Here is a 27,630-nt window from a genome sequence, read left to right as displayed (position 1 = left end):
AGAACTTGACTGGCGTGCACAGAGCCCTGACCTCAACCCCATCGAACACCTTTGGGATGAATTGGAACGCAGACTGTGAGCCAGGCCTAATCCCCCTTCATCAGTGCCCGACCTCATTAATGCATCGATAACGTGACACCATTCATTCGTATGCTTAGACGCAAAAGCGCATTTGAAGCCAAGGAAGTTGGGTTAAGATGGCATCTCATGGAAGCAACATTCGCAGTTTAAACTAATCCAGGAAGTGACGTTGAAGGCTAGCTCATTGCTGTCCCCTCTCACTGAGTATTTCAAAATGAAGGCCGACTAGGGTGCTGCAGGCTGCCATTAGCTACTAAATAATCCTTAACTTATTTTGTGAGCAATTTTAAGAGTCGGTTCAAGAATCGGTAAAAAAAATGTATTCAAGGATTTTTCAGCCATTGAAATCCTTAAGTGTTTTTTCGGGTCGCCTAAGTCAAAACAGTGTCCATGAAAACCAGCCCAAGACCATTATTCCCCCTCCACCAAACTTTACAGTTGGCACTATGCGTTGGAGCAGATGGTGTTCTCCTGGAATCCGCCAAACACAGATTCGTCTGTCGGACTGCCAGATTGAGAAGCGTGATTCATCACTCCGGAGTTCGCATTTCCGCTGCTCCAGAGTCCCATGCCGGCAGGCTTTACACTACTCCAGCCGATGCTTGGCATTGCTCATGGTGATCTTAGGCTTGTGTGTGGCTGCTCGGCCATGGAAGTTCCCAACCAACAGTTTTTGTGCTGACGTTGCTTCCAGAGGCAGTTTGGAACTCAGTAGTGAGTGTTGCAAACAAGGGCAGACAATTTTTTTACGCTCTTAAGTACTCGATGGTCCCATTCTGTGAGCTTGTGTGGCCTACCTCTTCGTGGCTGAGCCGTTGTTGCTCCTAGACGTTTCCACTGCACAATAACAGCACTTACAGTTGACTGTAAATTGCTGGACAGAAGTTTGATGAACTGACTTGTTGGAAAGGTGGCATCCTATGACTGCGCCACATTGAAAGCCACTGAGCTCTTCAGTAAGGCCATTCTACTGCCAATGTTTGTCTATGGAGATTGCATGGCTGTGTGCTGGATTTTATACACCTGTCAGCAATTGGTGTGGCTGAAATGGCCAAATCCACTAATTTGAAGAGGGAAACATACTTCTTTGTGTGTGCGTGCGTTCAGAAAGTATTCAGACCAGTTGACTTTTTTCACTTTTTGTTACGTTACAGACTTATTCTAAAATTGATTAAATCGTTTTTTCCCTCATCAGTCTACACACAGTACTCCATAATGACAAACTGCTTTTTAGATTTTTTTTCAAATTTAAGAAAAATAATACTGAAATATCACATTTACATAAGTATTCAGACACTTTACTCAGTACTTTGTTGAGGCATTTTGGCAGCGATTACAGCTTCAAGTCTTTTTGGGTATGACGCTATAAGCTTGGCACACCTTTATTTGGGGAGTTTCTCCCATTCTCTGCAGATCCTCTCAAGCTCTGTTAGATCTCCCCATCCAACCTATCTGTCTAACAAACACCATCAATGCCTGCTTGGAATAATGACAAAAATAATATAGAATAGAGGCTACAGCTGAGCTATTTAGTGCTTTAAAAAAAATTAAATTATAATTTTTTTACCTTTTTTTCTCCCCAATTTTGTGGTATCCAATTGGTAGTAGTTAGTCTTGTCTCATCGCTGCAACTCCTGTACGGACTCAGGAGAGGTGAAGGTCGAGAGCCATGCGTCCTCCGAAAGACAACCCAACCAAGCCTCACTGCTTCTTGACACAATGCCCATCCAACCCAGCCGCACCAATATGTCGGAGGAAACACAGGAGTCGCTAGTTCGCGATGAGACAAGGATATCCCTGCCGGATATTGTTTTATTTGATTACTTTATTTCATTGCAAGTCATCTCATCTCTATAGAGCTGTTGCCTTTGCTGTGACAAAATCACTATTTTAGCATGCCTAGTACTTCAAAGTAAATAACACATACATTTATGACTGCTGAATACCAACTATTGTCACTCAGATCATGTATTTTCAGGTAGAGATACTTCATGAAGCATCTGCTCTCTATCCCTCTCCATCGCGTTTTCTTTTCTCCCTCTCGGTGTCTGTCCCACAGGAGCCTAACATAGCAGGCGTAAAAGAAACACAGAACGGACAAGTAGGCTCGCAATGGATTATGGTCATTATACTTAATGAGCATAGTTTAGCGCAGAAAACATGTTGAATGTTGGCCTGTTGGAAAGTACAGCTCCTTACTACAGTGGCTTGCAAAAGTATTCACCCCTTTGGCATTTTTTCTATTTTGTTGCCTTACAACCTGGAATTAAAATAGATTTTTGGGGGGGTTTGTATCATTTGATTTACACAACATGACTACCACTTTGAAGATGCAAAATGTTTTTTATTGTGAAACAAATAAGAAATAAGACAAAAAAACAGAAAACTTGAGTGTGCATAACTATTCACCCTCCCAAAGTCAATACTTTGTAGAGCCACCTTTTGCAGCAATTACAGCTGCAAGTCTCTTGGGGTATTTCTCTATAAGCTTGGCACATCTAGCCACTGGGATTTTTGCCCATTCTTCAAGGCAAAACTGCTCCAGCTTCTTCAAGTTGGATGGGTTCCGCTGGTGTACAGAAATCTTTAAGTCATAGCACAGATTCTCAATTGGATTGAGGTCAGGGCTTTGACTAGGCCATTCCACGACATTTAAATGTTTCCCTTAAACCACTCGAGTGTTGCTTTAGCAGTATGCTTAGGGTCATTGTCCTGCTGGAAGGTGAACCTCCATCCCAGTCTCAAATCTCTGGAAGGCTGAAACAGGTTTCCCTCAAGAATTTCCCTGTATTTAGCGCCATCATCATTCCTTCAATTCTGACCAGTTTCCCAGTCCCTGCGATGGAAAAACATCCCCACAGCATGATGCTGCCACCACCATGCTTCACTGTGGGGATGGTATTCTCGGGGTGATGGGAGGTGTTGGGTTTGCGCCAGACATAGCCTTTTCCTTGATGGCCAAAAAGCTCAATTTTAGTCTCCTCTGACCAGAGTACCTTCTTCCATATGTTTGGATAGTCTCACACATGCCTTTTGGTGAACACCAATTTGTTTCTTTAAGCAATGGCCTTTTCTGGCCACTCTTCCATAAAGCCCAGTTCTGTGGAGTGTTCGGCCTGAGGTGGTCCTATGGACAGATACTCTAATCTCCGCTATGGAACTTTGCAGCTCCTTCAGGGTTTTCTTTGGTCTCTTTGTTGCCTCTCTGATTAATGCCCTCCTTTCCTGGTCCGTGAGTTTTGGTGGACAGCCCTCTCTTGGCAGGTTTGTTGTGGTGCCATATTCTTTAAATTTTGTAATGGTGCTCCATGGGATGTTCAAAGTTTCTGATATTTTTTTATAACCCAACCCTGATCTTGATCTGATTTATCTCTAGGGAAATTGCGCAATTTGTGCATTGAGCTCACAGAAAGAAACGGAACGAAATGAAATTCAAATAATTGAACCGACATTGGTCAATTAGTTGTTTAAAATACAAAAAATAACATTTCGGTTTGTCACTCGGCACTACTAAAGGCACAACAATATTAGTGGAACAGGCATGAGTCATGTAGGCATGCTTTCAAAACACGCTGCTCAAGACTACTGATTCCTTAGTGCCCAATTAAAAATGTGTTTATGGATACCGCATGACTCATATGACCCATTAGAAACATTTTGGAATTCCTTTCAGCACTGGTTTACCGAACTACCTCCTGTCTTGACCTTTGAACTGTCAAGATTTGAGTTCAACCAAGCTTTGGGTCGACCTGAGAAGATCCACAGCAAGTTGGAGTTCCCCTCCATGCTGTACATGGACAGGTAAGGAAACCTCCAACACACCTACCAGTCCAGCTGTACCTAAGGGAAAATGTTTCAATTCAACAGGTGTAAGCAGCTAAGATTAACTGTTATTCATATCACATAGCCTAAATAACATATTATTTGGGATTTCCTAGGCCCCTTCTAAATTAAAGGGCTTGAAAAAAGAAAATAAACATTATTGAGATTTTACATTGAGCATGGGTTGTGGTACTTTAATCTGGGATTCAGACCCATAGTTTTCCAAGGAACTTATATGATTTCTGTTGTTTTGTCAGGTATATGGACAGGAACCGAGAGATCACCAGGATTAAACGGGAGGAGATCAGGAGACTGAAAGAGCACCTGACTCTACTCCAACAGCGTCTGGAAAGGTGGGCTGGTCTGCTACACACACACACACCTCTATTTACTATCGTAGGTTGATCAACTATCAAAGGGATGGTGTTCATAGATACCATATCTGTTATGCTTCTAACCAAGTATCTTGCTTTGCTTTTACTCTTTCACTGAAAGATGCGTCCTCATTCTCAGTACGGTTTGTCATCCTCTCTCTGTTCTGCTCTCTCTCTCTGTGTCCCCAAGGTATCTGAGCTATGGCTCCGGCCCCAAGAGGTTTCCTCTGGCAGATGTCCTGCAGTACGCCATGGAGTTTACATCCAGTAAGCCAGTCTGCACCTCTCCTGTGGGGGACTTTGATACATCAGCACCCCCTGGTGGCACAACAGGGCAGCTGCTGCTCGCTTCAAGGCAAGTCATGTCTCCCTGTGTCAGGATTTAAGTGTTCATGTGCATGTTTCTGACTTTGCTTTTGTCAGCAAATCAGTCTGATTAAGCTGTTGAATTAGTGTGGTTCAGAAGTATTGAGTTGTGGTTTTGACTTATTCACACTCGCCCGACATTACAGCACAGCCGAACAGGGTCCCTCTACCCCTCCAGAGGGTTTGGCCCCCGCCCTGGCTCCCACCCCAGCCCCCTCCACCCAGCAGAGAGTGCCTATCCACAAGCCCTTCACCCAGTCCCGACTGCCCCCTGACCTGCCCATGCACCCGGCGCCACGCCACATCACTGAGGAAGAGCTCAGGGTGCTGGAGGGCTGCCTGCACCGCTGGAGGAGTGAGGTGGAGAACGACACCCGCGGTACGTACAGTACCAGTCAAACGTCAAACACACCTACTCATTCAAGGATTTTCTTTATTTTTACTATTTTCTACATTGTAGAATAATAGTGAAGACATCAAAACTATGAAATAAGCGATACGCCATCCCATCTGGTTTGCGCTCGTGGGACTATCATTTGTTTTACAACAGGAAAATAACCCAAAACAGAGAATGCCAAGTGTGCAAAGCTGTCATCAAGGCAAATGGTGGCTACTTTGAAGAATTTCAAATATAAAATATATTTTGATGTAAAACTTTTGAGATACTACATGATTCCATATGTGTTATTTCATAATTTTGATGTCTTCACTATTATTCTACAATGTTGAAAATAGTAAAGAAATAAAGAAAACCCTTTGAATGGGGTGTGTCCAAACTTTTGACTGGTACTGTTTATCACCTCTGACCTCATCCAGCCTTGTAAACCCAATATGCTGTATTATACCTCTGTCTCTTATGATCTCATGCACAAAAATGTATGAATTCTAGTGATGGGTGGATTTTTCTTCTCCAGATCTTCAGGGCAGTATATCCAGAATCCACAGGACCATTGAGCTTATGTACTCTGACAAGTCCATGATGCAGGTAAAAGATTCCCTTCCTAAACCTGACAATACACCTTCACACAAATACCATACATTGTCATTGGCTGTAATACAAAAATACCTAATGAATGATGCACTATTATCTTGATTTGAGAACGCTCACATTTTTCCATGACCAGTGTTCACTCCGGATGGTCACTCATTGTCTCCTGCCCTCTCCCAGGTTCCGTACCGGCTGCATGCGGTGTTGGTGCATGAGGGCCAGGCCAATGCCGGACACTACTGGGCCTACATCTATGACCCCCACCAGCGGTGCTGGATGAAGTACAACGACATCTCAGTCACCAAGTCCTCCTGGGAGGAGCTGGTCAGGGACTCATTCGGAGGCTACCGCAACGCCAGCGCCTACTGCCTCATGTACATCAACGACAAGAAGCCTTTCCTCATAGAAGGTAGATACTGCTTCTTCTGCTCCTCAATCAGCATTATCCCATATCTTTATTTTGACCTTGCTTTTCTTGTGGTATACTTCAGCTTTGTTTTCTTCTTTCTTGTGATCATCATTAACTATGACCACTGTCCTCAGAGTATATGATGAGGACATGCCATGTGCAAGGTAGTTAGTTATTGTTAGGCTCTGTTTGTGCTGCAACTTGGACAGGATGTTCATATACCACAAACCACTATTATAAACTGGTTACCAATGTAATTAGAGCAGTAAAAATAAATATTTAGTCATACCTGTCAGCCAATCAGCATTCAGTGCTCGAACCACCCAGTTTATAAATTCCCATATTGACTATCTGTTTGCCTGGTTGTGTGTGCAGAGGAGTTTGATAAGGAGACGGGCCAGATGCTGAGTGGTCTGGATAAGCTCCCCCCGGACCTGAAGGCCTACGTGAAGGAGGACAACGGCCTGTTTGACAAGGAGATGGAGGAGTGGAACACACTGCAGGCACGCAAGGCCCAGCAAGAGAAGATGGCCCTGGCTGTGGCCGCCGCCGCAACAGCTGTAGTGGCAGAAACAGCAACAACAACATCCCCTCAGCCTATGAGTACAGAGCCCAGTACACCAGACAACTCAGGTGAGGGCCAAGGCATGGTCACCTATTCCATTTAAACACTTCTGAGCTGAGCAGTGCTGACTAGTGATGGGAAGGTCGGCTCTTTTTACTGACTCAGATTTTTTCAACTTTTTCAGTCAAAAGAACGAATCCTTCGACTCCTTTTGTTCATTTGATTCAATAATGCTATGAGCACGCAGGACCCCCCCCCCCCCCTACAAGCAAACAATTAACTAAAAACTCAAAAGAATCATGATTCTATGTAGGAACTGACTGATATAGGATTTTTGAGTCCGATACCAATTTTAGGGAGGCAACAGTCACCGATTACCGATATGTTTTTGTTTAGAGGTGTTGTGCTCCAAATTGAGCTGTTAACTAAATATTAAAATTATCATTATTTTATACAACATGAATTAACATTTTATTGGTAGTTTACATTATAACCACCAAAAAGCAACTTTATCCGCTATAAATAAGAAAGTATATACAAAACCCTTGTTCAGTTTACCTTCTTAGGTACAACTTAACGATGCACTATACAGAAATTACTCCGCCATTTCCTGGTTGCTAAAATTCTAATAGTTCGCCTAATTTCAGTGTGACCAAGCAAGTATAGTGTAGAGAATCATTGTACCATCTAAACCGCTGTGATATATATTTTCCATAACCAAAAATATTGCGTTTTCAGCTGTTTGTAGTTGGTGTACAAAACCAAATGTAAAAGATGCAAAAATACTTCAGCAGTGGAAGCATAGAAATAGTGCAGATCTACCACTTCTTAGAGTTGCTTTCAATTAGTGACAGATCTATAACTCACATTTCTATGTGAATTTGGTCGTTCGCCCAAAAAGTGACATATTGCAGCTTTAAAGATTTGTCTATATATGGCAGTGGATAAAAATGCAGAAGTGTCTGTGCTGAAACACCACAAGCACACTAATAAACCAGAAGGGCTGAATGAATTAAACTTTAGCTCACAGTAAATATGAAACTGTACGTTTCACAAGTTCACAAACTCTGGAGGGAAATGCAGTAGCATGCAGTTCGCAAAGACAGCACTTGTATTGAGTAGATTCAATATTGTGCTTTACAACAGTCACATAAAACACTTTATGGCAAGCATGCTTATGCAAGCACTTGCTAGCTGTTTATTATGAAAATGTTTTGTTACTGAACCCATAATCTAAATTACACTGTTATGCAGTACAAAATGTATTGGCTATATATTTCAACTGCAAATGGCATGCGCTGGGGACTGAAAATGTTCATGCAGGAAAATACAATTGCCTCAATGGTTTTAGTCACAAACGTTCTAACTATCAAGCTAACAATCGTATCTCATCATGAATGCAAGCACATGGCCTGAATGATAGATCTGCGCCAACTGTCTTGTTTTTTTGTAGACTGCATATTTCGGGAAACTAACTGCACTTTAATGAACAAGCCCTCCTTCATGACCTTTCCTTTCTAAGTTGGTATAGAATCAGCATGATCCCCTCTGTCGAATACGCTTGGGCTTTCTTTTTTTATATTGTTAACACATGCCCCAATAAAGAAAATTAGAATTAGAAACAGGTTCAGCCCCTGGTTCGACCGTGATCTGGCAGAGTTACTCCACCTCAAGAATTCCATTTGGCGAAAGGCTCGGTACACGCATGCTCAGGCTGACTGGCTCTCGTTCAGATAAATTAGAATTAAGTGCACTCAGGCAATCCGGAAGGCCAAACAAAGTTAGTTTCTTTAAGGAGAGCAGTTCTTTCTCTGTGGGTCTAACCCTAAGAAGTTCTGGAAAAAGGTTAAAGACCTAGAGAATAACCCTCCTCCCCACAGCTGCCGATGTCCCCTAATGTTGATGATGTGGTTGTTACTGACAAGGAGCACATGACTGAGCTCTTTTATCACCACTTCATTAAGTCAGGATTCCTATTTGACTCAGCCATGCCTCCTTGCCCGTCCAACATTTCCTCATCTCTCACCCCTTCTAATGCAACTAGCCCCAGTGCTCCTCCTTTTTAAAAAGAAATTCTGAACTGCCTCTTGAGATGGTTTAACTGATTAAAATGGCAGCATATCTACTGTGGAGAGACCAGAACAACATAATTCCTCAGAGAATAATTTGAGACAGGTTGAATCCTGTTGAGTTTTATGATAACGATGAGTTTTCAAGGAGATACTGCTTCTCCAACGACTCTGTAATGCAACTGGAAAGAAAGATTGGACCAACCATTAATTAAGCTTGGGAGTGATAGGAACGAGGCTGTACCCCCACTACTTCAGCTTCTGGTGGCCCTACGGTTCTATGCAACTAGATGTTTCCAGATGGTGGATGGTCTCTTTGGACTCCACAAGTCAACCGTCGGCAGGATTTTAGTCAGTGTCCAGTGCTATTGCCGGTCTGAAGAATCAGTACATGAGGTTCAACCCTACAGAGAAAACACCAGCTGGATTTTACTGGAGAGCTAGATTCCCAGGTGTACTAGGGACAATAGACTACACACATTCCTATTTGCAGTAGCTCTTTTGGTAAATTCAGGACGTCAATTTGCAGTACATTTTTCTCTCTCTCCAGCTCCAAAACATCAATATGAGCTTGGTTCATGTCAGTTCTGGGGCGTTTGCTTGGCTTGTCTGGTGTTTTTGCTGCTGGTGCAAGATCCAGGCACTGCTGTTTCTCTACGACACAGGGTGTCAGCTCAACTAAAGGAAAGAAAGAAAATTAACTCATTATTAGTAGGCTATTTACGTGCCATTTTGTACAACAAGGCTGGGCTTATGATATGCCCAGCCTTGGTACGAATGATGATGTTATGCAACATGCTGTGACGGGGCTGATAACGGTAACATTGTAGTGAAGTTGTGTTAACGTTAGTTTTAATGTGCATTATAGTCATTGATATTTACCTGTTACTTATGCTTACTAAATATTGGTGGGTCGAGTTGTTCGTCATCACCATAGGGGTTAAGGAGAGGGGCAAACTGCTGGGGAATTATCTCGCATATCTTCTGGGTGATGGGATCAATTCCCCTGGATGGAGGCCCCCCTCCGGTCTGAAATAGCCCCTCTCCTCTGCCACATCCTTTTTGGCTTTGGCTTTTAAGTTTTTCCAGCACTCCTTCATCCGATTTGGGTCCCTCTTCTCTTTAATCCGTGTCGATCCATTGAATCTGTCGCATAATATGGCCCAGGTGTCTTCCTTCTTTTTGACAATTGTGTTTGTCTTTTTATCCTCCCCTCCTGTACGTTACTAAATTCCTTCATCAGCTCGGACAGGAGGTTTTTTTGTGCCATGATCAGGTGGCTAGTGGACAAATAATAAATAATGTTTTTGTAATGTCTATAATAACTTATATTTTATGCTTGCTAGCTTAGTTTATAAACTAGCTAGCTACAGTAGCTAACAGTAGCTAATTAATTAGTTTTCTGTTTAGTACTTGCAAATAACGGATTTTTATTTCAAATCAGCCAACCGTGACAACTTTCACGATGGAGTTTCAGTAGTTCTACATAGTTATTATTTCATTAAGGGACAGCAATTTTGGCCTCATTTGTGAAGTAGGCTAGCTACTTTGTTTCAACTCACGAAATACCTCATATATTGGTGTAACATGTCACTAATCATAGTTTAAAACCGTTCATCTGGATCAGTAAATCTATGATTTAAAATTAAGTGGTGCAGCACATCTCTGCTTAATTATAAACCTAGATTTACAAAACCTAGATTAATTTAAACCATGTTGGTGCAACCCACCCTAAAGGTCCTAAATTATGTCACAATTGCCCTTGATTCTAAGCAATGTTGTGCTGCTATTTTTATTGACTTGGCCAAAGCTTTTGATACAGTAGAACATTCCATTCTTGTGGACCAGCTAAGGAGTGTTGGTGTCTCTGAGGGGTCATTGGCCTGGTTTGCTAACTACCTCAAAGAGTGCAGTGTATAAAGTCAGAACATCTGCTGTCTCAGCCACTGCCTGTCACCAAGGGAGTACCCCAAGGCTCGGTCTTAGGCCCCACGCTCTTCTCAATTTACATCAACAGCATAGCTCAGGCAGTAGGAAGCTCTCTCATCCATTTATATGCAGATGATAGTCTTATACTCAGCTGGCCCCTCCCCGGATTGTGTGTTAAACGCTCTACAACAAAGCTTTCTTAGTGTCCAACAAGCTTTCTCTGCCCTTAACCTTGTTCTGAACACCTCTAAAACAATGATCATGTGATTTGGTAAGAATGCCCCTCTCCCCACCGGTGTGATTACTACATCTGAGAGTTTAGAGCTTGAGGTAGTCACATCATACAAGTTCTTGGGAGTATGGCTAGACAGTACACTGTCCTTCTCTCAGCACATATCAAAGCTGCAGGCTAAGGTTAAATCTAGACTTGGTTTCTCTGTTTTTTTTGTTGTTTTTTTCCCCAAGATGGCGTAGCAGTGTAGACGTGTTTTGTTTCGTCCTCTCGTGTACGTTTGTATTTTTCGTATTTTTCGTATTTCTTGTATATATATAAAAAAAAAAAAATCTATCTCTTTTCGATTTTTAATTCGATTATACCTTCCGGTAACCTACCTCACCCAATGTGATACGGAATCGCTATTATTTTTTAACTTTGGAACACATTCAAGAACCCCCAGTAGCTAACCAGCTAATCAGCTACAAGCTATTTAGTCATTTTTAGCCACTGCTAGCAGCTTTTACCTTCTGCACAGACACCAGCCCTGTTGTTAGCCTGGATATTACTCACCAATTTACCAGCATCGGACTGTCTCTCCACAACAACGCCGGATTCCTGCCGTAATCCCTGAGCCACTACTTCTGATCCTCACAGCTAGCTTGCAGCTAACGCCGCTGCCACGAAGCTAGCACCAGTTAGCAAACACAATTCTACAATACCTCTTTCGCCATCGCCATCCGGCTTGGATTCTCTGTCGACACGACCACGTCTGGTCTGCAGACGAATACCCCATCCGCTGTGCCCTCAACCGGCCTCCGTCTGAGCAGACCCCCTCCGTCTGAGCAGACCACCCCCCGGGCTACTAACTTTAAACGCCGCGTGCTAGCGTAGTGGCGGCTTCCCTGCTCCATCTACGGCTGCCCCCTGGACACTATGATCACTTGGCTACATAGCTGATGCCTGCCGGACTGTCCATTAATTCACGGTACTCCATTCTGTTTATTTGTGTTTTATCTGTCGGCTCTGTGTTTTAACTCAGGCTCTGTGTGTAGTTAATCCGACCCTCTCTGCCTAGTCGTCGCCATTTTTACCTGCTGTTGCTGTGTTAGCTGACTAGCTGCTGTTATCTCACCTGTTGTTTTAGCTAGCTCTCCCAATCAAGACCTGCAATCACTTTATGCCTTACTGTATGTCTCTCTCAAATATCAATATGCCTTGTATACTGTTGTTCAGGCTAGTTATCATTGTTTTGGTTTGCAATGGACCCCATAGTTCCACTCTCCGTACCTCTGATACCTCCTTTGTCCCACCTCCCACACATGCGGTGACCTCACCCATTGAGACCAGCATGTCCAGAGATACAACCTCTCTTATCATCACCCAGTGCCTGGGCTTGCCTCCGCTGTACCCGTGCCCCACCATACCCCTGTCTGCACATTATGCCCAGAATCTATTCTACCACGCCCATAAATCTGCTCCTTTTATTCCTTGTCCCCAACGCTCTAGGCGACCAGTTTTGATAGCCTTTAGCCGCACCCTCATCCTACTACTCCTCTGTTCCTCGGGTGATGTGGAGGTAAACCCAGGCCCTGCATGTCCCCAGGCACCCTCATTTGTTGACTTCTGTGATCGAAAAAGCCTTGGCCTCATGCATGTCAACATCAGAAGCCTCCTCCCTAAGTTTGTCTTACTCACCGCTTTAGCACACTCTGCCAACCCTGATGTCCTTGCCGTGTCTGAATCCTGGCTTAGGAAGGCCACCAAAAATTCTGAGATTGCCATACCCAACTATAACACTTTCCGTCAAGATAGAACTGCCAAAGGGGGAGGAGTTGCAATCTACTGCAGAGAGAGCCTGCAAAGTTCTGTCATACTTTCCAGGTCTATGCCCAAACAGTTCGAACTTCTAATTTTAAAAATGAATCTCTCCAGAAATAAGTCTCTCACTGTTGCCGCCTGCTACCGACCCCCCTCAGCTCCCAGCTGTGCCCTGGACACCATCTGTGAATTGATCGCTCCCCATCTAGCTTCAGAGTTTGTTCTGTTAGGTGACCTAAACTGGGATATGCTTAACACCCCGGCAGTCCTACAATCTAAGCTAGATGCCCTTAATCTCACACAAATTATCAAGGAAACCACCAGGTACAACCCTAAATCCGTAAACATGGGCACCCTCATAGATATTATCCTGACCAACTTGCCCTCCAAATACACCTCTGCTGTCTTCAATCAAGATCTCAGCGATCACTGCCTCATTGCCTGTATCCGCTACGGGTCCGCGGTCAAACGACCACCCCTCATCACTGTCAAACGCTCCCTAAAACACTTCTGCGAGCAGGCCTTTCTAATCGACCTGGCCCGGGTACCCTGGAAGGATATTGACCTCATCCCGTCAGTTGAGGATGCCTGGTCATTCTTTAAAAGTTACTTCCTCACCATATTAGACAAGCATGCTCCGTTCAAAAAATGCAGAACTAAGAACAGATATAGCCCTTGGTTCACTCCAGACCTGACTGCCCTCGACCAGCACAAAAACATCCTGTGGCGAACTGCAATAGCATCGAAGAGCCCCCGCGATATGCAACTGTTCAGGGAAGTCAGGAACCAATACACGCAGTCAGTCAGGAAAGCAAAGGCCAGCTTTTTCAAGCAGAAATTTGCATCCTGTAGCTCTAACTCCAAAAAGTTCTGGGATACTGTAAAGTCCATGGAGAACAAGAGCACCTCCTCCCAGCTGCCCACTGCACTGAGGCTAGGTAACACGGTCACCACCGATAAATCCGTGATAATCGAAAACTTCAACAAGCATTTCTCAACGGCTGGCCATGCCTTCCTCCTGGCGACTCCAACCTTGGCCAACAGCCCCGCCCCGCCCCGCTGCTACTCGCCCAAGCCTCCCCAGCTTCTCCTTTACCCAAATCCAGATAGCAGATGTTCTGAAAGAGCTGGAAAACCTGGACCCATACAAATCAGCTGGGCTTGACAATCTGGACCCCCTATTTCTGAAACTGTCCGCCGCCATTGTCGCACCCCCTATTACCAGCCTGTTCAACCTCTCCTTCGTATCATCTGAGATCCCCAAGGATTGGAAAGCTGCCGCGGTCATCCCCCTCTTCAAAGGGGGAGACACCCTGGACCCAAACTGTTACAGACCTATATCCATCCTGCCCTGCCTATCTAAGGTCTTCGAAAGCCAAGTCAACAAACAGATCACTGACCATCTCGAATCCCACCGTACCTTCTCCGCTGTGCAATCCGGTTTCCGAGCCGGTCACGGGTGCACCTCAGCCACGCTCAAGGTACTAAACGATATCATAACCGCCATCGATAAAAGACAGTACTGTGCAGCCGTCTTCATCGACCTGGCCAAGGCTTTCGACTCTGTCAATCACCATATTCTTATCGGCAGACTCAGTAGCCTCGGTTTTTCTAATGACTGCCTTGCCTGGTTCACCAACTACTTCTCAGATAGAGTTCAGTGTGTCAAATCGGAGGGCATGTTGTCCGGTCCTCCGGCAGTCTCTATGGGGGTACCTCAGGGTTCAATTCTCGGGCCGACTCTTTTCTCTGTATATATCAATGATGTTGCTCTTGCTGCGGGCGATTCCCTGATCTACCTCTACGCAGACGACACCATTCTGTATACTTCTGGCCCTTCCTTGGACACTGTGCTATCTAACCTCCAAACGAGCTTCAATGCCATACAACACTCCTTCCGTGGCCTCCAACTGCTCTTAAACGCTAGTAAAACCAAATGCATGCTTTTCAATCGTTCGCTGCCTGCACCCGCACGCCCGACTAGCATCACCACCCTGGACGGTTCCGACCTAGAATATGTGGACATCTATAAGTACCTAGGTGTCTGGCTAGACTGCAAACTCTCCTTCCAGACTCATATCAAACATCTCCAATCCAAAATCAAATCTAGAGTCGGCTTTCTATTTCGCAACAAAGCCTCCTTCACTCACGCCGCCAAACTTACCCTAGTAAAACTGACTATCCTACCGATCCTCGACTTCGGCGATGTCATCTACAAAATAGCTTCCAATACTCTACTCAGCAAACTGGATGCAGTTTATCACAGTGCCATCCGTTTTGTTACTAAAGCACCTTATACGACCCACCACTGCGACCTGTATGCCCTAGTCGGCTGGCCCTCGCTACATGTTCGTCGTCAGACCCACTGGCTCCAGGTCATCTACAAGGCTATGCTAGGTAAAGTGCCGCCTTATCTCAGTTCACTGGTCACGATGGCTACACCCACCCGTAGCACGCGCTCCAGCAGGTGTATCTCACTGATCATCCCTAAAGCCAAAACCTCATTTGGACGCCTTTCCTTCCAGTTCTCTGCTGCCTGCGACTGGAACGAATTGCAAAAATCTCTGAAGTTGGAGACTTTTATCTCCCTCAACAACTTTAAACATCTGCTATCCGAGCAGCTAACCGATCGCTGCAGCTGTACATAGTCCATCGGTATATAGCCCACCCAATTTACCTACCTCACCACCCATACTGCTTTTATTTATTTACTTTTCTGCTCTTTTGCACACCAGTATCTCTACTTGCACATGATCATCTGATGATTTATCACTCCAGTGTTAATCTGCTAAATTGTAATTATTTGATTTATTGCCTACCTCCTCATGCCTTTTGCACACATTGTATATAGATTCTCTTTTTTCTACCATGTTATTGACTTGTTTATTGTTTACTCCATGTGTAACTCTGTGTTGTTGTCTGTTCACACTGCTATGCTTTATCTTGGCCAGGTCGCAGTTGTAAATGAGAACTTGTTCTCAACTAGCCTACCTGGTTAAATAAAGGTAAAATAAAAAATCGTAATCTCCTCTTTCACCCCAGCTGCCAAACTAACCCTGATTCAGATGACCATCCTACACATGCTATATTACGGAGACGTAATTTATAGATCGGCTGGTAAGGGTGCTCTCGAGCGGCTAGATGTTCTTTACCATTCGGCCGTCAGATTTTCCACCAATGTCACTTATAGGACACATCATCACACATCTCTAAACTGGTCATCTCTGTATACCCGTTGCAAGACCCACTGCTTGATGCTTATTTATAAAACCCTCTTAGGCCTCACTCCCCCCTATCTGAGATATCTACTGCAGCCCTCATCCTCCCTCATCCTCCACTTACAACACCCGCTCTGCCAGTCACATTCTGTTAAAGGTCCCCACAGCACACACATCCCTGGGTCTCTTGTCTTTTCAGTTCGCTGCAGCTAGCGACTGGAACGAGCTGCAACAAACACTCAAACTGGACAGTTATCTCAATCTCTTCATTCAAAGACTCAATCATGGACACTCTTACTGACAGTTGTGGCTGCTTCGCGTGATGTATTGTTGTCTCTACCTTCTGTGTGCTGTTGTCTGTGTCCAATAATGTTTGTACCATGTTTTGTGCTGCTGCCGTTGTTACTACCATGTTGTTCTCATGTTGTGTTGCTACCATGCTTTGTTGTCTTAGGCCTCTCTTTATGTAGTGTTGTGGTGTCTCTCTTGTCGTGATTTGTGTTTTGTTCTATATATATATTTTTTAATCCCAGCCCCCGCAGGAAGCCTTTTGCCTCTTGGTAGGCCGTCATTGTAAATAAGCATTTGTTCTTAACTAACTTGCCTATTTAAATAAAAAATTATAAATAAACCGTGCCTATACAAGCTATTGACATGTTGATGATTGACTTTTGTCTGACTTTTGCCGTTATGATAATTCCAGGGAACCGTGTCGGACTCCAGACATCATTAATATTTGGACATGGACATTATTAAATGGCTATATTCTTTGTTCTCTCTGTTTAACATTTCAGTAAGCTAGCTACCGATATATCAATTATCTAAATTGCTTAGTTATACAGTATCAGTCAAAAGTTTGGACACCTACTCATTCCAGGGTTTTTCTTTAGGGGGACCCCAACCCCCCCCAAAGAAGAACATTTTGTGTGGTGTGGGCTGCGGGAGGTTGTGCTACGCCAGTGCTAAACGTCTTTTTCTTCTCTCTGCTGTCTGCAGCATGATCTATTTTCCTCCACGCGCATATGATAGACAGTTGGTCGGAGCATGTCTCCGGAGCTGCTCAGCCTGAGGAACACATATTAATCCTACTGTATTCATGGGGGCCAGCAGGTCAAATGAACAACTAAAATCAACGAGTCCTGAAAAATACAAATCATGACTGACCAGTCAGTAAAAAGAGTTGTTCAATAAGAACCTATCATTTGCGAACTGCACATCACCAGTGCTGGCCTGGTTACACATCCACCATAGTTTCTGGAAGAGTAAAAATATAATGTCCAGACCAGCATAGTTTGGGTGTGGTGCAGATCGACACAACAGTGTAAAAATTATATTAGACAGACTAGATTTTGCTTGCCTGTAGTAGTGTATTTCATGTTGGTTGTTGGTTTGTGTGTGGTTCCTCCAGCTCCACAGCAGGACCCAGAGTACATGGAGCAGCCGTCCCCCACAGACTTCTCCAGGCACCTGCAGGAGGACACAGAGAGGGCCATCTCCAAGGCTGCAGCCGAGCAGCAGGAGGAGAGGAGCCCTGAGGGACTGCTTACTGCAGTAAGACCATATAGCACAGCAGATAACACACACACACATACTCCACCTCTTACACACACACGCTATACAACTGCTCCTTCTACGCTCACTTCAAAGAACCACGTAGGCCTACCACTCAACCCCAGTAAAGTTATTTTCATCCTTTTTTCTCTTTCTGTTTAACTTCGCCCTCCATGCTTCTTTCTTTCCTTTTCTTTCCCTTCTCTTTCCCTTCTCGTTTCCTTTTCGTTCCCCTTTTCTCTTTCTAGCTCTCTCCACAGTCCAGTGGGGAGAGTGTCTCCCCACGCCCTCCCCCCCAGCCTGAAATCAAGGTGAACCCTGAAACCCCTCTCGCGCCTCCTTCTGACCCCCCTGTGAAGGATAAGCCCTCTGCCCACCGTATGGCAGAGGTGGCCATCCCCCAGGTGGGAAGCTTTGTCGTCGGGAGGGGGGGTAACAAGTGATGAGGTAGCGCTCGACACTCAGCTCACCCAGCTGACTTATTTGGTGTGCTAAAAAGTCTCTTGCCTGTTGGTGATTAGGATGAGGAGATGTTCTCCTCTTGGTTCTCCTACAGGCTTTTCACACCTGAGTAAATCTTAATTCAGAGCAGTTTTCAAACCAGAGTCATGGTTAGCTCAGGGCAAGTCACTGTTGACATTTTCAAACCAAACCTCTTGGCAGACCAAGATAGGGTGCTATATTAGACTACAGCCAGTGCACTATCCTAGACGATGAAACTAGCCTTGGGCTAGCTATAATAATATATTGTGAGAAAAGCCTATCCCTGTCAAGCCTACTTGCATCTTGCAACAGAAGCACTCTACTCTACAACAGAGATATTTGGACAGAAACTTCACCTAAACAGCGACTCAATTGCCTAGTGTTTATTTTTGCTGCTGAGAAATAAACCGCATCTCAGGAGCAAATGTTAAATGTAATGTAAATCACAAATGTAAATGTGATTTACTGTTTCTAACATCCTTTTTGATTCATACATACTGTATTTGTATCATATATAAACCCTTTGGGATGGAAAAATACAAGCTTAATGTAACTGCATCGTCTCACTGCTCCTATCAATAAATTAGTTGGTTTTGCTTGGTTTGTCATTTACAAGAGAGTCTGGTGAAAAATGTTGTCAAAGTGCTGTAGTAGAATCAATGTTTAATTTCTATGCCCTTAAATAGACCAAAGACTGTCTGCTTGCTGTACCACACTAGGACTGTATAGGGCTGTCTGTAGAGACTGTCTTTACCATAAGGACCTCGACCTTCACAGGGCTGCCTTTCACAGAGACTGTCGTTCACATGGCAATTTATTTTAAAGCATCCATTGTGTCCTTCACATGACGAGCTGTGTGTGTACCTCACATTAGTAGAGTGAATCTAACATACAGTACCAGTCAAAAGTTTGGACACACCTACTCATTCAAGGGTTTTTCTTTATTTTTACTATGGTCTACATTGTAGAATAATAGTGGAGACATCAAAACTATGAAATAACAGACATGGATTCATGTAGTAAACTAAAAAGTGTTAAACAAATCAAAATATATTTTAGATTCTTCTAAGTAGCCACCCTTTGCCTTGATGACGGCTTTGAACAATCTTGGCATTCTCTCAACCAGCTTCACCTGGAATGCTTTTCCCAACCATCTTGAAGGAGTTCCCACATATGCTGAGTACTTGTTTGCTGCTTTTCCTTCACTCTGCGGACCAACTCATCCCAAAACATCTCAATTGGGTTGAGGTCGGGTGATTGTGGAGGCCAGGTCATCTGATGCAGCACTCCATCACTCTCCTTGGTCAAATAGCCCTTATACAGTCTTGAGGTGTGTTGGGTCATTGTCCTGTTGAAAAACAAATGTATCACTAAGTGCAAACCAGATCAGATGGCTTATCGCTACAGAATGCTGTGGTAGCCATGCGGGTTAAGTGTGCCTTGAATTCAAAATAAATCACAGACAATGTCACCAGCAAAGCACCCCCAAACCATCACATCTCCTCCTCCATGCTTCACTGTGGGAACCACACATGCGGAGATCATCCCTTCACCTACTCTGCATCTCACAAAGACACAGCGGTTGGAACCAAAAATCTCAAATTTGGACTCATCAGACCAAAGGACAGATTTCCACCGGTCTAATGTCCATTGCTCATATTTCTTGGCCCAAGCAAGTCTCTTCTTCTTATTGGTGTCCTTTAGTAGTGGTTTCTTTGCAGCAATTTGACCATGAAGGCCTGATTCAAGCAGTCTCCTCTGAAGAGTTGATGTTGATGTGTCTGTTACTTGAACTCTGAAGCGTTTATTTGGGCTGCAATCTGAGGTGCAGTTAACTCTATTGAACTTATCCTCTGCAGCAGAGGTAACTCTGGGTCTTCCATTCCTGTGGCGGTCCTTATGAGATCGTTTCATAACACTTAATGGTTTTTGTAACTGCACTTGAAACTTTCAAAGTTCTTGAAATTTTCCGTATTGACTGACCTTCATGTTTTAAAGTAATGATGGACAGTTTCTCTTTGCTTCTTTGGCAAAGAGAAACGTTGTTTGCACGACTCTAACACCATTTAGTTTGCCGATGACACAAGTGGTAAGCTTGATCACCGACAATGATGAGACAGCCGATAAGGAGGAGGTCAGAGAACTGACCATGTGGCGCAAGGACAACAACTTCTCCCTCAACGTGATCAAGACAACGGAGAAGATTGTGGACTACAGGAAAAGGAGGACCGAGCACGCCCCCATTCTCATCGACAGGGCTGCAGTGGAGCAGGTTGAGAGATTCAAGTTCCTTGGTGTCTACATCATCAACAAAATAACATGGTCCAAGCACACCAAGACAGTTGTGAAGAGGGCACGACAAAACCTATTCCCCCTCAGGAGACTGTAAAGATTTGGCATGGGTCCTCAGATCCTCAAAAGATTTTACAGCTGCACCATCGAGAGCATCCTGAATGATTGCATCCCTGTCTGGTATGGCAACTGCTCGGCCTCCGACCACAAGGCACTACAGAGGGTAGTGCTTACGGCCCAGTACATCACCAGGGCCAAGCTTCCTGCCATCCAGGACCTCTATATCAGGTTGTGTCAGAGGAAGGCCCTAAAAATTGTCAGACTCCAGACATCGTAGTCATATACTGTTGTCTCTTCTACTGTGCGGTACCAGAGCGCCAAGTCTAGGTCCAAGAGGCTTCTAAACAGCTTCTACCCCCAAGCCATAAGACTTCTGAACATATAATCAAATGGTTCCCCAGACTATTCACATTGCCCCCCCCCCCCCCCCCCCCCCGTAAACTCTACACCTGTTGTATTCGGCGCATGTGACAAGTAAAATTGTATTTGATATTTGAGCTGTTCTTGCCATAATATGGACTTGGTCTTTTACCAAATAGTGCTATCTTCTGTATATCAGTCCTACCTTGTCACAAGACAACTAATTGGCTCAAATGAATTAACCTGTTTGGGATAGTCGGCAGCATTTTCACGTTCAGATGAAAAGTGTGCCCAGAGTAAACTTCCTGCTACTCAGGCCCAGAAGCTAATATATGCATATTAGTATTAGTAGATTTGGATAGAAAACACTCTGAAGTTTCTAAAACTGTTTGAATGATGTCTGTGAGTATAACAGAACTCATATGGCAGGTGAAAACCTGAGAAAAATTCAACCAGGAAGTGGGAGATCTGAGGTTTGTAGTTTTTCAACTCATTGCCTTTCTAATATACAGTGTCTATGGGGTCATATTGCACTTCCTACGGCTTCCACTAATGTCAACATTCTTTATAACCTTGTTTCAGGCTTCTACTGTGAAGGAGGAGGGAATGAGAGCGGTTTCAACCAGGTGTCTGGCAGAACGCCATGAGCTGGTCACGCGCATGGCCGTGAGAGCGACCTGCGTTCCATTGCATTTCTAAAGACAAAGGAATTCTCCGGTTGAAACATTATTGAAGATTTATGTTAACATCCTAAATATTGATTCTATACATCGTTTGACATGTCGTGAGTTTGGATTGTGAACTGAACGCGCTAACAAAATGGAGGTATTTGGACATAAATGATGGACTTTATCGAACAAAACAAACATTTATTGCGGAACTGGGATTCCTGGGAGTGCATTCTGATGAAGATCATCAAAGGTAAGTGAATATTTATAATGATATTTCTGACTTCTATTGACTCCACAACATGGCAGGTACCTGTATGGCTTGTTTTTGTGTCTGAGCGCCGTACTCAGATTATTGCATGGTGTGTTTTTTCCGTAATCTGACACATCGGTTGCATTAAGGAGAAGTATATCTTTATGAAAATTTGCCGGATGTTTTCGAGGCACAACATTACTGACCATAACGCGCCAATGTAAACTGAGATTTTTGGATATAATATGAACTTTATCGAACAAAACATACATTTATTGTGTAACATGAAGTCCTATGAGTGCCATCTGATGAAGTTCATCAAAGGTTAGTGATTCATTTTATCTCTATTTCTGCTTTTTGTGACTCCTCTCTTTGGCTGGAAAATGGCTGTATGTGTTTTTGTGACTAGGCTCTGACCTAACATAATCATATGGTGTGATTTCGCTGTAAAGCCTTTTTGAAATCGGACATGATGGGTAGATTAACATACCTTAAGGGAAGTGTGAGACGGGAGCCATATGATCGGTGAAGATTCTCCCATTGCGAATGTACGGTCCCTTACTAGACGTCCGACTTCGTCTCGGAAAATCGCGGACGGCGTCGGGCCGAGGGCGGGGGGGAGCTCTTTCAGGAAGTCATCGAAGAAATCGTCTCGGACGTTCGGTCACCGTTTTATAAAAATAACAAATTTTTGACTTGGACTCTGCATTCTCGAAAATTCCCACCAGGGGGCAAATAAATCATATTGCAGGCGCACGAACACGGGGCAAACGAGCGCGGCCTTTTCTCCTAAACGGAAAATATTTCGAAGCCGAAACTCGGCGAGCGTAGGTTTGGAGTAAAGGGAAGTTGGCCCCGAACAAGATGGCGTCGAGGCCTCTGCGCTTTTTGAGTTATGGCCATTTTTCTGGGATTAAAGGTCAAAAACGCAAAGTAGGGTGCAATTTGACCGCTTCACGTCAAAGTACATAAGCATACGGTTTCAGGAAAAAAAGAACCAGCCGTTTATCTATCGTAATTTAAGAGAAATCGTACATTGTCCATTTGGTGATGTTCACGAAGAGGAATTTTTTTTTCAAAAAATTCACAGATCCAGTTGCAGTTTGTTCACACGAACATTTTTAAAGTGGGTCTCGAAGCTCTGCGAGAATTCTGTGATTTTATGTGATTTTATGAAGTAACACACACTCATTTAACCCTCTGTTAATAAGTCAGTTCTTAACATAAAGACTTAAAACTCAATATTAAATAAGAGCCTACCCCAAGGAGGGTATGTGTTCACGTTCAGCTTCCTATGTCAACTGGAAGTACCTTAAAATGGTGCATAGGGTCAGGTTTGAAGGGTAATAAAGGTCAGATCTTTTCAAAACTTCACTTGTGTGATTAGACAACCCTCATGAAGTGTAATCAGTCATTTTTCCCAACAGATGTCAAAGAAAAGCTCTCTCACACAAACACACACACACACAAAAAGGAAGGATGGAGTGAAAAAGTACGGTGCTTAAAGACACACAAAGCCTGCAATGGCATGAATATTATCTCCAGGCCGTGCCGAGTTCAACGAGATGCCCCGCTTGACCGTAGCTCGCTCGGTCTGAGCGCAGCGACCGTTACAAGAAAATGGACCCAAATGACCTTTTGACCTCATGTCAATTTTATTTGCTTTTGGGAGACAGAGAGAGAACCGTTAAGGTTAGAAGCACAATTTCACCTCAGGAATGTTCTTAAGGTCCTCCCGATCTGTGCAAGCCTAACCTTGACCTTGTGGCATTAACCCTTACCAGTTAAAAGAAGGTGTTTACATCAAACAATGTACAATGACATGTTGCCCCATAGGAATACATTGACTGCACCTCTCAATTCAACCTGAAGCCTATGTGGGTTATGAATGTCTTATGAACCTGTCTTTGATGTCAGTCCATCAGGCCACCATGAGGTCTACCTGTGTCGATTCTAAGCTTCCTGGAGCAACCGGAAGTGGTTAAATCACACAAAGTGTTTGCCATAGCCAACCTGCAGTTTGAGAGAAATAGTGCATTCAGCCCTATGTAAATCAGTCAATTTTTAACATACAGGCTTAAAACTCAGGATTCTGTAACAGCCTACTCCAGTGATGATATGTGTTTATTTATAGCTTCCTGTGACAACCGGAAGTGCCATAACTGGTGTCAAATGGGCTGTTTCGAAGGGTTAAAAATGTCAAATCTTTCCAAAACTTCATATATGTGAATAGACAACCCTCATGAACTGTAAATCAGTCCTTCATCCCATCAGATTTAAAAAAAAAAATAATAATACACACCGACACAGAAATGATGGAGGGACACACTGAGGGGCTAAGAGGCAGACAGTGCCTGCAGTAGTTACTTTTGTTCCAACTTTTAAAGAACCGTCAGACCTAGAGTTCTGAAAATCTACAAACCTGTTCTAGACCTCAGGTCGATTGTGCACGGTGAATTATATGACTCTAGAAGGTTCTCGGATCGATAAAAAGCCTTGTGTATTTGCCATGTTTTCAATTAATTTTGACCTCAACGAAACGGACGACCTTTAGAAAAGTCCCAGAGTCTCAAGACTAGGTGCGTTGAAACCGGCTCGGCCCATAGAGACAGACCCCAACGAGCCTGTTTGATTGCTCATTCAAGGACCCCGTAGCAAGGCAATGAAAAAAGTGGAATTTCAGCACCAATTAGGGTTTTGCTCGGGCACCGAATGACCTATCGAGGCGAAACTTGGGATTCGAGGTCGCTTCACATAGGGCTAAACATAATGTGTGAACTGGACCCGCAGCTAGAACATAACTACGTATTATTTGTTTTATTATGGTTTAAATAGAAGGCGCTGTGAATTTTGGGCCTGCTCTGAAATATGTTATAGTTGGCATCTAAAGGAGTTGGAAAAAGTGAGTTTGGAGTCAGATGGTATCAGTTTGGTGTCTGAAAATATCTATTTGACTGATGGACACTGACTTGCTCGTTGACTTTTGTACATTTGCAATATGTTTCAACGGGGAGGTACCATGAGGAAAAAGCGACATGATGAAATTTCACGAAACGAGCGATGGAGAGGAACCACTATCACTGCCCGGCCATCCTGAGGTCATCAGACCGTTGACTTTTGCATTTCTAAAGTATTTAAGAGAATGTACGTTACATTTGCAATATGTATCAACATCACATCATATTGCAAATCTAACGTGCATTTGCAATATGATGTGATGCTGAATCATATTGCAAATGTAACGTGCATTCTTTAAATACTTTAGAAATACAAAAGTCAACGTCCTGATGACCTCAGGATGGCCGGGCAGTGATAGTGGTTCCTCTCCAACGCTCGTTGCGTGAAATTTCATCATGTCGATTTTGGTGATGGTACCCCCGCGTTGAAACATATTGCAAATGTACAAAAGTCGACTAGCAAGTCAACTAGCAAGTGTCAACAAAAGTCAACTAGCAAGTGTCCATCAGTCAATTGGATATTTTCAGACACCAAACTGATACCATCTGACTCCAAACTCACTTTTTACAACTCCTTTAGAAGCCAACTATCACATATTTCAGAGCAGGCCCAAAATTCACAGCGCCTTCCATGAATGCACCAAAATAGCATTCTGAAATCACCACTAAAATGACATCGCCATATTCTCCAGGCCGTGCCGAGTTCAACGGGATGCCCCGCTTGACCGTAGCTCGCTCGGTCTGAGCGCAGCGACCGTTACAAGAGAACGGACACAAATGACCTTTTGACCTCAATGTCAATTTTATTTGCTTTTGGGAGACAGAGAGAACCGTTAAGGTTAGAAGCACAATTTCACCTCAGGAACAATCCTACGGTCCTCCCGATCTGTGCAAGCCTAACCTTGACCTTGTGGCATTAACCCTTCACAGTTAAAAGAAGGCGTTTACATCAAACATTTTACAATGACATTTCGCCCCATAGGAATACATTGACTGCTCCTCTAAATTCAACCTGAAGCCTATGTGGGTTATGAATGTCTTATGAACCTGTCTTTGATGACAGTCCATTAGGCCACCATGAGGTCTACCTGTGTCGATTCTAAGCTTCCTGGAGCAACCGGAAGTGGTTAAAATCAACCTAAAAGTGTTTGCAATAAGCACCCTGCAATTTGAGAGAAATAGTGCATTCAGCCCTATGTAAATCAGTCAATTTTTAACATATAGACTTAAAACTCAGGATTCTGTAACAGCATACTCCAGTGAGTATATGTCTTTACTTTCAGCTTCCTGTGCCAACCGGAAGTGCCATAATTGGTGTCAAATGGGCTGTTTTGAAGGGTTAAAAATGTCAAATATTTCCAAAACTTCATAATTGTGATTAGGCAACCCTCCTGAACTGTAAATCAGTCATTAGTCCCATCAGATTTCAAAGAAAAATTTACACACCCAAACAGAAATGGAGGGACACACTGAGGGGCTAAGAGGCAGACAGTGCCTGTAGTAGTTACTTTTGTTCCAACTTTTAAAGAACCGTCAGACTTAGAGTTCTGAAACTTTACAAACCTGTTCTAGACCTCAGGTCGATTGTGCACGGTGAGTTATGTGGCTCTAGAAGGTTCTCAGACCGATAAACAGCCTCGTGTATTTGCTATGTTTTCAATTCATTTTCAGCTCAACGAAACTGACGACATTTAGAAAAGTCCCAGAGTCTCAAGACTAGGTGCATTGAAACCGGCTCGGCCCATAGAGATGGACCTCAACGATTCTGTCCGATTGCTCATTCAAGCACCCCGTAGCAAGGCATGGAAAAAAGTGCTGAAAATCCACCAATTAGGGTTTTGCTCGGGCACCGAATGACCTATCGAGCCGAAACTTGGGATTCCAGGTCGCCTCACATAGGGCTAAACATAATGTGAATATTGGACCCGCAGCTAGAACATAACTACGTATTATTTGTTTTATTATGGTTTAAATAGAAGGCGCTGTGAATTTTGGGCCTGCTCTGAAATATGTGATAGTTGGCTTCTAAAGGAGTTGGTAAAAGTGAGTTTGGTGTCAGATGGTATCAGTTTGGTGTCTGAATATATCTAATTGACTGATGGACACCGACTTGCTACTTGACTTTTGTACATTTGCAATATGTTTCAACGGGGGGGTACCATCACAAAAAGCGACATGATGAAATTTAACACAACGAGCGATGGAGAGGAACCACTATCACTGCCCGGCCATCCTGAGGTCATCAGGACGTTGACTTTTGCATTTCTAAAGTATTTAAGAGAATGTACGTTACATTTGCAATATGATTCAACATCACATCATATTGCAAATGCACGTTAGATTTGCAATATGATTCAACACATCATATTGCAAATGTAACAGTGTGTGTTATGTTTGCAATATGATCCAACACATCATATTGCAAACGTAACAGTGTGTGTTATGTTTGCAATATGATTCAACACATCATATTGCAAATGTAACAGTGTGTGTTTGCAATATGATTCAACAGTGTGTTATGTTTGCAATATGATGTGATGTTTTTCACTGTTGAATCATATGCAAATGTAACGTGCATTCTTTAAATAAACCCTATGTGGGTTATGAATGTCTTATGAACCTGTCTTCAATGACAATCCATCAAGCCACTATGAGGTCTACCTGTGTTGATTCTAAGCTTCCTGGAGCAACCGGAAGTGATAAAATCACCCTAAAAGTGTTTTGCCATACCCAACCAGCAGTTTGTGATATATAGTGCATTCAACCCTTTGTAAATCAGTCAGTTCTTAACGTATAGACTTAAAACTCAGGATTCTGTAAAAGCATACCCCGATCAGGATAGGTATTTACTTATAGCTTCCTGTGCCAACCGGAAGTGCCTTAAAATGGGGTCATAGGTGCTGTTTCAAAGGGTTAAAAAAGTCAGATCTTTCCAAAACTTTAAGTGTGTGATTAGGCAACCTTCATGAACTGTAAATCAGTCATTTCTCTAAACAGATGTCAAAGAAAAGCTCACACACACACACACACACACAAGTCCAAACTGTTCGTGCACCTGGTATTTTTTTGGGGTTACCAGGTGCCATGTTTCAAGATGGTTGAAATTGCGTTTAGGGGGCATCCAGACCTCCATACCCGCTCTGGGAGCAC

At 43.5% G+C, this 27,630-nt stretch overlaps 1 protein-coding gene across 6 annotated transcripts in view; it reads left to right on the top strand.

The window, feature by feature from the left end:
- The window catches only part of usp25 (ubiquitin specific peptidase 25), an 87,006-nt gene that overhangs the window by 42,881 nt on the left and 16,495 nt on the right, over window positions 1–27,630 (top strand). For all 6 annotated transcript variants that reach the window (XM_039005490.1, XM_039005487.1, XM_039005486.1 and 3 more), the window contains 8 exons: window positions 3,755–3,882; window positions 4,161–4,256; window positions 4,468–4,632; window positions 4,790–5,022; window positions 5,558–5,628; window positions 5,812–6,040; window positions 6,416–6,673; window positions 17,265–17,407. In XM_039005490.1, the coding sequence (XP_038861418.1) occupies window positions 3,755–3,882; window positions 4,161–4,256; window positions 4,468–4,632; window positions 4,790–5,022; window positions 5,558–5,628; window positions 5,812–6,040; window positions 6,416–6,673; window positions 17,265–17,407 (1,323 nt within the window). The remainder of the gene's footprint in view (window positions 1–3,754; window positions 3,883–4,160; window positions 4,257–4,467; window positions 4,633–4,789; window positions 5,023–5,557; window positions 5,629–5,811; window positions 6,041–6,415; window positions 6,674–17,264; window positions 17,408–27,630) is intronic.

This window comes from Salvelinus namaycush, chromosome 12, assembly GCF_016432855.1.
Source record: "Salvelinus namaycush isolate Seneca chromosome 12, SaNama_1.0, whole genome shotgun sequence".
Taxonomy (NCBI): Eukaryota; Metazoa; Chordata; class Actinopteri; order Salmoniformes; family Salmonidae; genus Salvelinus; species Salvelinus namaycush.
Note: the sequence above shows the minus strand (reverse complement) of the source record. Positions and strands in the feature narration are given on the sequence as shown.